At 42.8% G+C, this 16,688-nt stretch overlaps 1 protein-coding gene across 2 annotated transcripts in view; it reads right to left on the minus strand.

Moving 5' to 3' along the window:
* Window positions 1-4,051: 4,051 nt before the first annotated feature.
* ntf3 (neurotrophin 3) overlaps window positions 4,052-16,688 on the minus strand; it is a 50,226-nt gene continuing 37,589 nt past the window's right edge. For both annotated transcript variants that reach the window (XM_047389295.1, XM_047389296.1), the window contains one exon: window positions 4,052-5,831. In XM_047389295.1, coding sequence (XP_047245251.1) covers window positions 4,962-5,831 — 870 coding nt within the window. In that variant the 3' untranslated portion in view covers window positions 4,052-4,961. The remainder of the gene's footprint in view (window positions 5,832-16,688) is intronic.

Consider the following 16,688-nt stretch of genomic DNA (forward strand, 5'->3'; position numbering starts at 1 on the left):
CAGTGACACCTGGAGAGGCGTGATCGGGAGGAATGGCCTCCCCGATCTGAATCCGAGTGGTGTTTTGTTATTGGACTTCTGTGCTAGTCACGGATTGTCCATAACAAACACCATGTTCAAACATAAGGGTGTCCATCAGTGCACATGGCACCAGGACACCCTAGGCAGGAGGTCGATGATCGACTTTGTTGTCGTATTATCAGATCTTCGGCCGCATGTTTTGGACACTCGGGTGAAGAGAGGGGCTGAGCTGCCCACTGATCATCACCTGATGGTGAGTTGGATCCGCTGGAGGAGGAGAAAGCCAGTCAGACTTGGCAGGCCCAAGCGCATAGTGAGGGTCTGCTGGGAACGTCTGGCGGAGCCCTCGGCCAGGGATGTATTCAATTCCCACCTCCAGGAGAGCTTCGACCAGATCCCAGGGGATGTTGGAGACATAGAGTCCGAGTGGACCATGTTCTCCGCATCTATTGTCGATGCTGCTGCCCGTAGCTGTGGCCGTAAGGTCTGCGGTGCCTGTTGCGGCGGCAATCCCAGAACCCGGTGGTGGACACCGGCAGTAAGGGATGCTGTTAAGCTGAAGAAGGAGTCCTATTGGCTGTGGTTGGCTTGTGGGACTCCTGAGGCGTCTGACGGGTACCGTGAGGCCAAGCGTGCTGCGGCCTGGGCTGTGGCAGAGGCAAAAACACGGGCCTGGGAGGAGTTCGGTGAGGCCATGGAGAAGGACTACCGGTTGGCCTCGAAGCGATTCTGGCAAACCGTCCGTCGCCTCGGGAGGGGGAAGCAGTGCTTCGCCAACACTGTTTATAGTGGGGGCGGGAGACTGCTGACCTCGACTGAGGACATTATCGGGCGGTGGAAGGAGTACTTCGAGGATCTCCTCAATCCTGCCATCACGCATTCCGTGGTGGAAACAGAGGCTGGGGACTCGGGGTTGGACTCTTTCATCACCCAGGCTGAAGTCACCGAGGTGGTTAAAAAGCTCCGCGGTGGCAAGGCTTCGGGGGTGGATGAGATCCGCCCTGAGTACCTCAAGTCTCTGGATGTTGTAGGGCTGTCATGGTTGACACATCGCTTCAACATTGCGTGGCGGTCGGGGACAGTGCCTCTGGACTGGCAGACTGGGGTGGTGGTCCCCCTTTATAAGAAGGGGAACCGGAGGGTGTGTTCCAACTACAGGGGGATCACACTCCTCAGCCTCCCTGGTAAGGCCTACGCCAGGGTATTGGAGAGGAGAGTCCGACCGATAGTCGAACCTCGGCTTCAGGAGGAACAGTGTGGTTTTCGTCCCGGCCGTGGAACACTGGACCAGCTCTATACCCTCTACAGGATGCTCGAGGGTTCATGGGAGTTTGCCCAACCGGTTCACATGTGTTTTGTGGACCTGGAGAAGGCATTCGACTGTGTCCCTCGTGATGCCCTGTGGGGGGTGCTCCATGAGTATGGAATCGGGGGCCCTTTATTAGGGGCCATCCGGTCCCTGTACGAGTGGAGCAGGAGTTTGGTCCGCATTGCCGGCACTAAGTCGGACCTGTTCCCAGTGCATGTTGGACTCCGGCAGGGCTGCCCTTTGTCACCGGTCCTGTTCATAACTTTTATGGACAGGATTTCTAGACGCAGCCAAGGGCCGGAGGGGGTCGGGTTTGGGGACCAGTGGATTTTGTCTCTTCTTTTTGCAGATGACGTGGTCCTGCTGGCCCCCTCTAGCCAAGACCTACAGCATGCGCTGTGGCGGTTCGCAGCTGAGTGTGAAGCGGCTGGGATGAGGATCAGCTCCTCCAAGTCCGAGGCCATGGTACTCGACCGGAAAAGGGTGGCTTGTCCTCTTCAGGTTGGAGGGGAGTTTCTGCCTCAAGTGGAGGAGTTTAAGTATCTCGGGGTCTTGTTCACGAGTGAGGGAAGAATGGAGCGGGAGATCGACAGACGGATCGGTGCGGCTGCCACAGTAATGGGGGCGCTGTGCCGGTCCATTGTGGTGAAGAGAGAGCTGAGCCGAAAAGCAAAGCTCTCAATTTACTGGTCGGTCTACGTTCCTACCCTCACTTATGGCCATGAACTTTGGGTCATGACCGAAAGAACGAGATCCCGGATACAAGCGGCTGAAATGAGCTTCCTCCGTAGGGTGGCCGGGAACTCCCTTAGAGATAGGGTGAGGAGCTCGGCCATCCGGGAGGGGCTCGGAGTAGAGCCGCTGCTCCTCCACATCGAGAGGAGCCAGTTGAGGTGGCTCGGGCATCCATACCGGATGCCTCCTGGACGCCTTCCTTGGGAGGTGTTCCAGGCACGTCCCACCGGGAGGAGGCCCAGGGGACGGCCCAGGACACGCTGGAGGGACTATGTCTCTCGGCTGGCCTGGGAACGCCTTGGGCTCCCCCTGGAGGAACTGGAGGAGGTGTCTGGGGAGAGGGACGTCTGGGCGTCTCTGCTGAGTCTCCTGCCCCCGCGACCCGGTCCCGGATAAAGCGGAAGACGACAAGTACGAGTACGAGAATAGTCACTGTAATACTTTTAAATGAGTCCAAAACAATTGTTGTTTTTGTATCGGTATGTTGCTAGAGCAATGCTGCATATTGTTTCTTTCATCTGCCCTAGAAAAACAAGCCCGGACTTGTTACAATCAGATGTCAAGGTTGCATTGTTGCTCTAATTGTCTCACTAGGCAACACATCAAGCTCTTACTTGTGTGTTCTTCCAAAACATATTTTTTAAATTTCTGAACCCAAGTTTTACCCATCAACCAATAATTACGATACCAACCATGTCTGAATTTGTTCCCTGCTTGGAAACAAACTCTGACACCGGACGCTTTTAAGAGGTCATTTTAGATGCTTTAAAGTGAGTTTCTGTAAGGTTATCAGTAATAGTTTCTGCATTTGTAGTAAGCTAATTTTGTAGTAAGTTTGTAGAAAATTGTTTTAGCTAATTTTAACTAAATAAAACAAACTGAAAACGTTAATTTCCACAGGATGCAACACTATTTTAGCAAGAGATTGTTGTTTTATTTTTCACAGTTTTTCTCAACCAAACAACAACTGCGTTTCTATAGAAAGTTACATTGGCCGAGGCTGCCGGCTGCATCAATCATTGTTTATATTTTGCAAAAGGTTGTCATTTGTTCAATAACATCCAAAATGGTACATCCCTGTGCTTTTCTTGGTTGTTTGAAACGATCCCGGCAAACTCACAAGCAGCCAATACTGGAGCTTCAGGCAGCATAGCTCTACATAGTAAAAGGGTGAAAGTTGAGACTTGTCTTTCCAGCTAATACAGCATTGTGTCCCACAGATATGATACCCCACAGACATTTTCTGTTACAGTTGTTTTAAAAGGCTAAGATCAGCCAGTTCTCCCTTCTGACTAGCTGTTAGCCCTCCACTGCTTGGAGGATTTCCTCACTTCCTCCATAAACATGCCCTTGTCTTTATTCAGTTCAATTCAAGTCGATTCAAATTCATATTCAATTCAAAAATACTTTATTAATCACAAAGGGAAATTAAATGAATTATTTGCACACCTTTAAAGTTTTTGCTTTTTATCAACATGTTCACGCTGTTTTAGGCAAACATGGGATTTTTTTTGTTTATGTCCAGGAAACTAAATTTTATTCAGGTAGTACAAAACCCTCACTCCAAAAAATCTGAACTGTCGCTTGAAGCTATGAGCTGTTAAATGGGGTCATGAAGATATGAATCAAGTCATGCTCAATATAAAATGTGTGGCAGAAGGCACATTTTCATATGAAATGACACAACAAATGGATTTACAGCTGTCATTGCAACATACGTTTGCTCAATATTTTAATCGACTGTTTGGATGAAATGTTGTAATGTCGAAGATATTATTTCAAGTGCTGGGGATTCACTCCCTAAATATAAGAAATATTTTGGCCATATGATTGGATGCTAACTGCCCCCAATGCCCGAACCTGAAAAATGTTGCACCAAATGGCCAAAATTGCTTATGTACAAAGTTCCATGTGGACAAAATAACCAATGGCCATTAAAAACAGGCTCATCCACCAAAACCGTAAAATCAAAACAGATGTGGAAGATAAGGTGTGAATGCTAAATCATTTTATTATTCTCTAAAATTTGTTATCTAATCTTTGGCACTGTAACAATTTGAAATGAATATTTTTTTTAATACAAACTTTCCAACTTTCGAATAAATGGGCTTTTTATTCAAAGGAAGAAACAAATGAAACCACAAGAAGCAAAACTTGACTAAGAGTTGATATAGTGGGTGCATTCACTTGAATCCCTGTTGGTCGACATCATTGTGAAGACACTGAAAATATGTTTTTTGTTACATATCTGCCTTTTGGGTGTCGGGTAAACTCTGATTGAGTCACCTGCATCGTTGCAGCTTAGAGTGTGGACTCCGTGTCGGTCGATGGGGTAGGATAAGTCCCTGCTGATGGGTCACTTTATTAATGACTCGCTGCCAACACATTTACGGCAACTGTTGTTGCCATGTCCTGTTACTCACACTTCAGTGAAGGCACTTATAAAGTCTCACTGTGAAGCACCTTTGCTTTCCATTATAGTCATCAATTCAGATTTAAGTTGAGTTGCTTTTTTCTTCTTCTCATTTTAAGGAAAACTTCTTTCAATAAATAACACAAATATATTCATACATCATATAAAGATAGATAACCATGTATTCACTACATGCATTTCATATAATTTAAATAATTTATATATACAGGTTTACTTTGCCAAGACCTCCCCTCGCTCTCCTACACTCTCAAATGAGATCTTTCGTTACAGCTTGCAGCACATTGGTTTGAAATAGCATTTAAATGGACCCAAGATTGCTTCAGATTTATGATTTGCAGCAGAATGTTGCTTTTCGCTCCCACGACACCTAATCCTGTGGTGCGGGTTGCTGTGGAAATAAAATCCCAGAAAGGAGGTGGAACTCCACACAGGTAGTTCCTAGTGGAGCTCACTTGGTTTTGGTTACGTCCTGTGACGTTTCCTTGACAACGCACAGACACAGGAAGTGTTTATGCGTATCCACCTCCATCCAACTTGGCTTTTATCTTGTGTGAGTGCTCGAACGAATGTCTGCACTGTCTTGCACTCTGAGTTCCAGTTCTTGTCGTCGATTCCTCTGCACCTATTTCTTTGGGACATGTGGTCCCGACACTTCGTCTCATAAAAGAACTGTTTGATCTCTTTCTTGTCAATGGTTTTAATTTTGGCCATAACAGTTACTTTTTCTCCCTTTAGGTCCACAGCATTGGTTTTGTCCATCACCCATTTGCTCTCGCTGTCACAGACAGAATACTCTCCACGGTAACTCCGGTGTTCGGCTTGACGCTTCATCCGTGTATTGTTTCCTGTTGCTCCTTCTTCCAGCCCGCCACTTATAAAGTCATCCGGGAGGTACAGAGGAGGTGGCTGCAGTGGTGGCCTGTCACTCAGCACCACCCGAGGTGAAATGTATCTCTTGTGCTTTCTCAGGAGGTCCGAGTTCACCAGCATCACTTGCTGCTCAACAGCCACTTCACTGCTCCAACCACTGCGACCCCCTGCCTCCCACTGCTCTGCATCCTCCTGCTCCGTGAATGGTAAGATTGGACCCAGGAGTGGGAGGAGGGCATCCTCCCTGTCCCTGCTTCTCCCCTGCTGGCTGTGGTTCCCCTGGATCCTCTCTCTCGTCAGGTCAGCCTGAAGCAGCTGGATTATGAGGGAGTTTAATGGGTCAGGACTTGGCGACTGCTGCCCATGGTGGCTGCTGTTCATGCTGGATGCTTGGATACCATATAGGTACACAAGGACCATCACATACAGCAGGATGGACATCACTAGATTCACCTGCAAAATCTGCAAAGACAGAAAAAGAGACATTTTCAGAAAGATATGTATCTGGTTTGTGCCCTTAATAAATAAAAAAAATTATTTTCTTTCATTTAAAGAGGTACAGTGCCTCACAAGAGTGCCTCGCAACTCTAACCCTACAAAATGTCCTCATTTCTAGAATTGCGCCGCTCAAGGTGGCAGCAGGTTGGAGTAGCTCTGTTACTTTTGATTCTGATTTATTCTTTTTTAGGAACTATTCCTCTTGTGGTGGATACAGTTGATTTGTTTTGGGACGATGCTGTGCAGCTTGGAGGATTTTTCTTAATACTTTCTATTTTTGGACATTTGTTATGATGCATTGCCATGGCAACGGGGTTGTTTTTTACAACCGGGAGCAGCTGATTAATATCTCAAAAGCTCAAATAATACTTCAGCTACAACCCCAAATCCCTGATGAGTTGAAAAGGAGACGCCGTGGATGCAGAGCAGGAGCTAAGAGAAGAGAGAGAAGGAGGAAGTTCAAACCATCTCTTCCGTCGATTATGATGGGCAATGTGAGATCGTTGGGAAACAAGTTGGATGAACTCCAAGCCCTACAAAGAACCCAGCTAGAGTACCGGGCATGCAGTATCATGTGTTTTACTGAGACATGGCTGCAGGATCATATCCCCGACTCCAGCGTCTCTCTGCCAGGCTTTTTAACCATACGAGCAGACAGATTTAAAGAGGAGCGGCAACGTTTACTCACCATGGTCAGAGGTTAGGTTTGGGCAGATTAACAGATAGGTTTAGGATGAAAGGATCTAAACGTTTTCATGTTATGAAGTTTTGTTTTGTGGAACCTGGCTATCTTTAGTGCTAGTAGGCTAGCTACGGCACACGCTGGTTCTGTGTTCTTTGTATGTTTTAAAGTTAAGATAAGCTTTATTTAAAGGGTGGTTTTAACCAGAACTTTGCTCATAACGCGCCGTCCGCGCTTATGCATTTTAACCCTTTTATTAATCCTGGTATTTTAAAGGTATGTGTTGATTCTGGTGCTAAGCTTCTTTGTTAGCTTAACGGCTAACCGGTAGAGAACATGTGCTTGCTACTAAAGACTATTCAAAAGAAAGGTTGTTGGTTTTCAAGCTAGTGAATAATAGTCCCTGAACATCATTTACTAGATTTGATAACTAAGTAAACACCATTAAGCCCCATTTCTCCAGAAAGATTTGGCTCTTTTCCAAAATACTCCCTTAATAATATTTCTTCAAATATTATTTCAATAAATAAAGGCAGCTAATGAGACACCGTTGAGAATTAGTCATCCAGGAGGTTGGTTTTATTCATCAGATCATTATTTAAAACATTATTTTATTAAAATAATATTTTATCTGATCTTGCATTGTGAATGGTTTTCTAAACGTTTGCTGATTATTTCCTAAGTTAGTTCCAAGACTAACTTAACTTCACTTCCAGATTCTACAAGATAATCCTTGGTTCTCAAACATTAACATTGCATGGTAATGTTGCATCACTCTTTTGGTCATAATTTCCAATCATCTTTAATCAACTTGTTTATCAGAATCAGAATCAGCTTTATTGCCAAGTTCGTGCATACAAACAAGGAATTTGACTCCGGTACACTTTGCTCTTTTGTTCTGTTTTTGCATTACAGAATATACAAATTTACAATTTACAATGTACAATATACACATATCTAATAAAAAGGTGCATTTGCAACATCTGTATGCTGTTGTTCTGTACTCTATTAAATGTTCATCAGAGAAACAGCCTGGGGGAAGAAACTGTCTTTGTGGCGGCTGGTTTTTTTGTGGCAGTCCTGATTATTCGTTGCAGTCTGGACCTGTCCTGTTTGGTGGATGATCCAAACCACACTGAGATGGATGAAGACAGGCCAGACTGAATGATGGCAGTGTAGAAGATGACCAACAGCTCCTGTGGAAGGTTGAACTTCTTGAGTTGCCTGAGGAAATAAAGTCTCTGCTGGGCCTTCTTTCGAACAGTGTCTATGTGTGAAGACCATCTCAGGTCCTCAGAGATGGTGGTTCCTAAGAACCTGAAGTGGTCCACGGCCGATACAGTGTTGTTGAGGATGGTGAGGGGGGTGTATAGGGGTGGTATTCTCCGAAGGTCCACCACCATTTCCACAGACTTGAATGGGTTCAGTTCAAGGTAGTTCTGATCGCACCAGTGTTCCAGCCGATCCACCTGCTGTCTGTATGCAGACTCATCACCGTCCTGGATCAGTCTGCATACTTAAGGAGTTTCACGGACGAGTCCGATGAGGTGCAGTCATTTGTGTACAGAGAGAAGAGGAGAGGGGATAGAACACACCCCTGGGGGGCACCAGTACTTATTGATCTGGATCGGGAGAAGATGCTCCCCAGTCTCACCTGCTGCTGTCGGTCTGTCAGGAAGCTGTTGATCCACTGACAAGTGGAGGCTGGGACGTTGAGCTGTGTGAGCTTCTGGTGGAGGATGTCTGGTATGATGGTGTTGAAGGCCGAGCTGAAGTCTACAAACAGGATCCTGGCGTACGTCCCTGGGTGGTCAAGGTGTTGCAGGATGAAGTGTAGACCTAAGTTAACAGCATCATCTGCCGACCTGTTTGCTCGGTAAGCAAACTGCAGGGGGTCCAGCAGGGGGCCTGTGATGTCTTTCAGGTGCTTCAACACCAGCCGCTCAAAGGATTTCATGATCACAGACGTCAGGGCTACAGGCCTGTAGTCATTTAATCCTACGATGGTGGGTTTCTTGGGAACCGGGATGATGGTGGATCGTTTGAGACAGGAGGGGACCTCACATTTCTCCAGTGACTTGTTGAAGATCCTTGTGAAGATTGGAGCAAGTTGATATGCGCAGGCTTTCAGACATGATGGGGAGACGTTATCAGGTCCTCCAGCTTTCTTTGTTTTCATGCGCTGAAAGAGCTGTTTACATCTTCCTCGGAGATCTTTAGTGCAGGCAGAGGATCTGATGGTGGGGGGTTGGTTGCTTTATGGGAGGAATTTGTTCCTGAATGGGATGTAGAGGGGATGATTTGAGGTGTGAATGGCTTCTTGTCATGTCTGCAGTAGAAGCCATTCAGACGGTTCGCCAGGTGAGGATTCTGTTCAGGATGGGTGGAGGGGCTCTTGTAGGCAGTCAGGTTTCTCAGACCAGTACATACAGCTGAAGTGTCACCAGTAGAAAGGCTGTTCTTCAGCTTCTCACTGTAGTTTCTCACTGTAGCTTCTCTTGACTGCTTTGATCTCTTTTGTTAGTCTGTTCCTGGCCTGCTTGTACCGTGCCCAATCTCCACTGTTGTGAGCTTCTTCCTTTTCCCTGCGCAGATTCCTGAGGTGTGGAGTAAACCATGGCTTGTTATTCCCAAAGGTGCAGAAGGTCTTGGTCTGCACACACATGTCCTCACAAAAACTGATGTATGATGTCACCACATCAGTTAGTTGGTTTAAGTCAGTGGCTGAGGTTTCAAAAACAGTCTAGTCTGTGCATTCAAAGCAGGCCTGTAGCATCTGCTTTGATTCCTCAGTCCACTTCTTAACAGTGTGAACCTTGGGTTTGGAAGCTCTTAGTCTCTGCCTGTAGGTTGGGATGAGGTGGATTAGATAATGATCCGAAAAACCCAGAGCAGCCCTGGTACCAGCATGATATGAGTCCTTTAAAGCTGTGTAACAATGGTCCAGTGTGTTTTTATCTCTGGTGGGACATTTAATATGCTGTCTGTATTTGGGGAGTTCATTGGAGAGGTTTGTTCTGTTAAAATCTCCCAGTATTATGATGAAAGAGTCCGTGTATTTTTTCTCCAGGTCTGTAATCAGCTCAGCAAGATGTTTTTCAGCAGCAGAAGTTCAGCCATGAGGTGGAAAATATGAGCCGATTATTATAAACGAGGAAAACTCTCTCGTTGAATAAAACGGTTTACAGATTATGGAAAATGACTCCAGATCAGAACTACATGTTTTTCCCACCACTTTTACGTCTCTGCACCAACCTTCCTTTATATAAAAGCAGATTCCGCCTCCTCGCTTCTTCCCCGATAGCTCCGCGCTGCGATCCGCTCTGATCAGCTGGAAGTCCGGCAACAGCAGTCCGGGATGTTTTCACTCAGCCATGTCTCGGTGAAGCAATGAACCGCTGATCCGCGGAGGTCCGTGTTTTTACCGGTGAGGAGAAGCAGCTCTTCCATCTTGTTGTTGAGAGAGCGGACATTTGCCATGTGGATTGAAGGCAGTGGTGTGCGAAGTCCTCTTTTGCGGAGCTTTACCAGCGCGCTTTCCCCTCCGCCGTTTTCGGTGCAGAATCCCATATAGAGCCAAAGCTCCGCTTGCCAGGAGCTCAGTGAACCTCGGATCAATGAAAGATGGTGAAAAAAACCCAAGAGAGGACTCTCTGATGTTGAGAAGTTCCTCTCTACTGAATGAGACCACAGGACTGTGGCTCGAAAAACATAAAAACACACAAAATACAAAAACCAAGAGAGAGCGAAACTCCGAGGCTGCCATCGTCGGCGCCATCTTGATTGTATACTGTATTATATTGTATATAGCCCATTAGTCTTCATTATTCTTTAATTCTGCTTGGTAGTTTAGTTGGATTGTTTTAGTAAAGTAAAGAGTTTGTTGATTGAAATATGTTTGACTTTGAGTTGACTTATTTTTGTTAATAAATTCTCGTATTTTAAGAAATTGTGTGAATTTATTCCATATATGTGCAGAGTTTATGCTGTTCAATAATGCCAGAGCTTGTCTCACACCTTTCTATTCTGTCCTAATACCATCGCCTTACTGGGCTGGTATTCACAGGACAACCCTTAACAGACCGAAATATTATTTGATAAAATATAAAAATATTAATATTAAATATTAAATACTATTCTCAGATTCATATTTACAACAGGCCTGTAGTGAAGCTAAACAACACATTTAACTGTAATCTAAAAGCTCCCATAGTTTTGCTTTTCACTGATGTCTCTAAAACCATTTATACCCTGTTTTTGGTTTTCCAGTCATTGTCCCTGTATTTCCGCCCCCACCACCCACACACACACACACACACACACTTGTATGTGGCCTATGGCCTATCTATGGCAGTCAGGAAAAACATCTATAGCACTTCTGTATTAATTCTCAGAAAGTGCAGCTAATGGTCAAAATTTGGGGCTTGTAGGATGTGACAAAGAAAATACCCTATTTCAAAAGAAAAACAAATGTTTTCTTTGACTCTTCAAATGAGTCAGGGTCTATGACTAGATGGTTCATCCATCTGACTGGTCATTTTTGTTTGCTTTTTTTCTTTAACTACTCCCCAAATTTTGGCCTAGACAAGAAAAAATTGAAATATTTGGAAATAACAAACATCTACAGTATTAATCTTGCTTACTTGCATGATTTTATTGATCATGCAGGTTCCTCATTCATCAAGTCTCAATCAAATTTTTCTGGCAAATGCCAGTGATTGATTCAACATGAGATATTTGGTATTTAAACACTGGTTGCATGGACAGGGGGTAGGCCATTAAAAATCCTATTCGTCAGTTTTCATATTGAGCAGTGATATTTGAAAAAGTCATGTGATTTTAATGTCCATGCATAGTCATATCAATTCCCCCGTATTATACTACACCTAATCAATAGGTGTAGTATAAATAAGGCAAAATAAACTCTACCCCCAAAGGACCATACTTGCTTTGACAAGGCAATCAAAATGAAACATGGGCAAAATACAAAGTAATGCTCCTAATTTCTGTATTCAGGCTATGCATAGACCGCATTTAGGAATGAGTCAACGTTAACCCTGTACGTAACGGTGATTTAGACCAAGCAAGTCCTCTTAATAGTGGTTTAAGCTCATACCTCATAAAAAAATCATACGGCCCAAAAATGTCTTCTATAAATCCTGCAAAAATGCCTTGAAGAATTGGCCGTAACTCAACACAGCATATTACAGTAATAATATTCATGTCCAAAGAAAGCATTGTGTCTAATTGTATAGAGAACAAATAGTGGTAAATATGAGGCTGTTTTAAATTTAAATATTTGTATTGTACTGGCTGATGGAAGCAACAGACATTTTATTTTAAAGTGTCGTAAATTCAAGCTTTACAGGCTGTGCACGGACAACAAGGCACATTGTCATTATCACCAAGCATGCATTTTAGTTTGTTGTCAAAATAGAATTTTCCTGCCAGAACGACTGCACTGTCCTACAGGGGCACCTCTTGGACCGAGTTGCTTGTAACACAGTGACAACAGATTGCAGATATAATATCTCTGAGACAGGTTGGGAATGGAATTTATTTCATAATAGAAAAAGTTACTTTTTTCATTTTACAACAACAACAATTAATCTTGCATATTTATATAGTAATCAATGAAAACAAAACATGCTGATGTGTAGCTTAAAGTGAGAAGTAGCAAGTCTGACTACAGCACATTCCAATTTTTTATACTTGTCAATCGCTACATTTAGACTTCTAGTAAATGACCAAAACCAAATTTAGACATCATACAATGGTTCACTTTTATACCAACTGCATAAACAATTAGCTTAGATGCATATGGACCATTTAGACAGTTTAAATGTATTTTTTGCCATAAATTACTAACTAAGAACCTAGTGGACCCAATACATTTTAAAATGCTATTTTCCTTAAATTATAGGTAGTTTTTTTGTTCATTTGAGCCCAATGGAAGGAAGACTTTTGGCCCTCTGAAAATACTTTAGCAAAGTCTGTTATGAACAGCACAGAAATTAGGTCAGCAGTAATACTAGACTTGGAAAATTATCTGTTGCAATATATAGTCCAACAGTGATATTATTTTTTCTTTGTGTCTCTCATCACCTGCACTGTATCCAGAGGGCATCCTGGGACAGAGGTAGCCATCCTAATGAACTTATCTAACCGTTTCCCATCAGCTGCAGATAAGCGGCTCCTCTGACATACTACACCATAGAAGATGGCTTACCCAATCACAGAGTAAGAAAAGGTCTTCAGGAGCACCCAGGCACTCCAAAGGATCAGTCTTCTTAGCAGATAGTCTGTTCTGACCTTTCCTGTAGAGAACATTAGTGTTGTGAGTCCAGTACACTTTATTGTTCTGGTTTAAACCTGGAATGTCCACCTCCAGTCTTCAAGAACCAGTGTTCTGCATGTTTTAGATGTGTCCCTTCTTAAACACAACTTAATTATATGCTAAATAAACTCCACAGCATGTCACGAAGTTATCCTGGTATCTAACCAATCATCTGATTCAGGTTTGTTAAAAAGGGGAATATCTAAAACCTACAGCACACCAGCGCAGAAGCTCTTCAGGACCCCTGGGTTAAACCATTTCTAAATGGTCCACCAACATCTGGGTTGAAATTTGTATATTTTTGGTCTAAAAGTGGAGTTGTTGTCTTGAGAGACGGCTAGAGCTTCCCTGTCTTGAAACCCAATGGATGAATCTGGGCTTGGTAATTCCCTGGAGAACGGCATTTGACTGACTAAAGTGGTTCAAGTGGAAAGTTAGATGCTTAGGGGATTGTGGTGGGAGTGTTTTTCAGGAGTTGATATCAGCCTGTTAGTTCTATGGTAAGTAACTCTTAATGCTTCATTATACCAAAAAATTGTACAAGGGACAATTTCATGCCTCCAACACTGCTGGAACAGTTTGGGGGATGGTTCCTTCCTGTTCCAACATGACTGAAATACATGGATGAGTTAAGTTTGCTGCAAAAGAATTGATCAGAATTCTGACGTCAACCCCTACCAAACACCTTTGGGATAAATTAGAGGAGAGACTGCAAGGCAGTTCGTCTTGTTCAACTTTTGTGCCTTACCCCACATATGCGCTTATAAAAAAAAAGGTCAAAATTACCCCTAATATTCCCACTATTTTCCCACCTTGTAGAATGCATTCCTAAAGGATTTTAATCTATTTTAGCCACAAAGTGTGGTCCAATGCAATATTACACCCAGTGGGTTAAGGAACTGGATGTCACTCAATAAAGCTTAAACCTAATTTATGTGTTATGTGTGTCTATATCAAGGTTATGTAACAACTTAACATTGACACATGTCTAAATGAGGCCTAAATGTAGCATTGACATTGCAATCAAGTCCATTGCTCAGTCAAATTGTTTAAAGCCCAAGTTAACTGTCATGAGATCCCTCACATTTCACCAGAGAATTTTCGCCGATTTAAACAGTCCTCTGTTCTTATTATTGTTATTGTATCAGTAAATGACATTGAGATCTCTTCCATAGACAGATTTTCATGATCCATCTTCTGCTTTCAAATGATTTTACAAAACTTGTTCACAAGATAATAACTGTGCATCTCACACTGTGTTTCACACTTAACTGGATAATTGTTCTGGGTAACTCTGTTCTTCATGTGATATTTGGATGGTACTGAGCCCTGAAAATAGTCACAGAACTGGAAGAAACTGGAATGCAGGCTTTCCATTTCTTGTCCCTCGGTCTAACTACAGATGACTTGTATTAATTCACCATGAAGCCATTTTGCTTTGTAAGGAAGCACATGCCTTACTGAGGATGATCCCTGGGCAGTTCTCCAGCTAAATCACTGCCTTAATGAAAAGTAAATAAAGCCAAAACATTTTCTAAATCCAGCCAGTGTGCCATAGTTCAAAACAGTTGTTTTAATCTAGTTTCTCCTTCTACACAGGCAATAAATCCTCCAAAAAAAGCCATAAGTTTGTAACTGAGAACTCAGTTGCCTTCTATTTTGGTTCTATATTGATAATCCCCCTTGTATGAACTATGATGTAATTTTAGAATTTAATAACCCAACCCATGCTGGGACCATCCATCCATCCATCCATCCATCATCCATCCATCCATCCATCCATCCATCCATCCATCCATCCATCCATCCATCCATCCATCCATCCATCCATCCATCCATCCATCCCCTATGATCAAGGTGGCTGATAGTACCTTGCAAAAGTATTCACCCTCCTTGATCTTTTTTAAATCATGTCAAGTTACAAAAATGAATTGTATTTTCTTGTAAGTAGTACATGTTCTTATGTTTTTATAAATTAATATTTAAAACATTTGCCATGCCTGCTGGCAGATGAGCCTCATATCATTGCAGCAGCAACAGATATTCTTCCAGGTCCTGCTGAAGAAAAGCAACCCTCATCATAATACTGCTACTACTATGTTTTAGTGTGAGGATGGGTGATGTGCAGCGTTAGTTTTCCACATGTCTGCTGTGTCTCCTAGTTGCATAACCGATAGTTGTCCTGTTGACAGCTTAACCCACCTGACCTATGGACCTCTGCAGCTCCTTCAGAGTTATCAAATGGACATGAAATTACACAGGTGCACTTTTTTTTTTTATAGTTGAAGACAAGTGGCTGCACTTGATTCCATTTAGTTGAATCAAAATAAAGGGGGGCTGAATACATATCCACATCACACTTCTCAAATTTGCATTAGCAATGACAATTAACTATGTGACATTTTCTGCTCATTTCTTAATTATGGCCCACCTTAAGTTGGGCCACACATCAAAATCCCTTTGAAATTTATTAAAGCTTGCTGTAATATCACAAAATGTGGAAAGGTTTTATTAAGGGTTGATAATACTTCTGAAAGTCATTGAGAAGAATCAGCTACATGCTGAAGTGGTTCATTACTGAATGCTCAATAGCAGATTCACGATTTTTACGTTTCCTCTCACCAATCATTCTTTTAACACAACAATTAGCAAAACAATTTATAAAACAGAACATAACTATGTTATAAATCATCAGTGTAACTTGCTTGATCTACAAGGAAGGAGAAAATCTGGCTACCAGATACATACAGCATCTGCTTAAAAGCTTGTTTAAACACCATTTGTCTTCTGACAGAAGCTGCTTGGATTTGGCAGTGGCTGCATCAGAGAGTAGAGACAAAGCAGAAGAGACCCAGCTTGTACATGACAGTTAAGAGGCACAGGACTAGCTCTTCAGGTTGATGTGGTCAGTTTATGCAGAAGTGACTCAAAAATCTCTTTTGCGTAAGACTGAGTTAGACATTTGCATTTTAGTAAGCCCACATCTGAAATAAATCATGCAGACTACTATGAATGTTTTAGGAGAGCTCTTTTACTCTCTAAATGGCACATGATTTTCTGACAGCCAGTAACTTGTGGGGTAGGAGAAATTAGTATGAAAATGATTAAACTTAATGTTGCATTGGTTATGCTTCATATCTGCAGTCCCAAAATGTGTAGAGTTGCAGCAAAAAGGTTCAGGAAAAGCCTCAATAACATCAGTGCTTCTCAGTTTCATTTTGCATCACAGTATCTAAGATCACTGTTGAATCTTTGTCAGTTCTGTATACATTTATACCCAACTATTTCACATTTGTAGACAGGTAAGCAGCGGATAATGGAATCCAACAATGCAAAAAGACGACCCTGCTGGCTTAGTGTGAGGAAGAACACTTCAGAATGGTCTCTTGTAAACAGAGAAACAAGAACAAACCATTTGAGTTTAACTCCACTTACTACTTCAGTTACCAGGGCCAAAACAGACAAAACAAAATAATCATCAAAGATCTTTTCAACCACAAACTTCAATGTCTTCTTTTTTCCTATAAACCAACACAAAGTACCACATAATTAAGAAATGAAAGGCACATGGCAGATGTTTAAAGAGCTATTTTAGAAAAATAGATCTGTTCAAGTGCAGTCCAAGAATAAAATGTGTAGTATGGCACGACTCAAACCACCAAAATTGACAGGTTAGGCAAGCAGAACATTAATTAGAAAAACAGCAAAGAAGTCAGATGTTTTTATGAAGGAGCTGTGGAGATCCACAGCTCAAGTAGAAGAATATGTTGACAGGACAACTATAAGTTGTCCACTCCATAAA

The sequence above is a fragment of the Girardinichthys multiradiatus genome, chromosome 17 (assembly GCF_021462225.1).
Source record: "Girardinichthys multiradiatus isolate DD_20200921_A chromosome 17, DD_fGirMul_XY1, whole genome shotgun sequence".
Taxonomy (NCBI): domain Eukaryota; kingdom Metazoa; phylum Chordata; class Actinopteri; order Cyprinodontiformes; family Goodeidae; genus Girardinichthys; species Girardinichthys multiradiatus.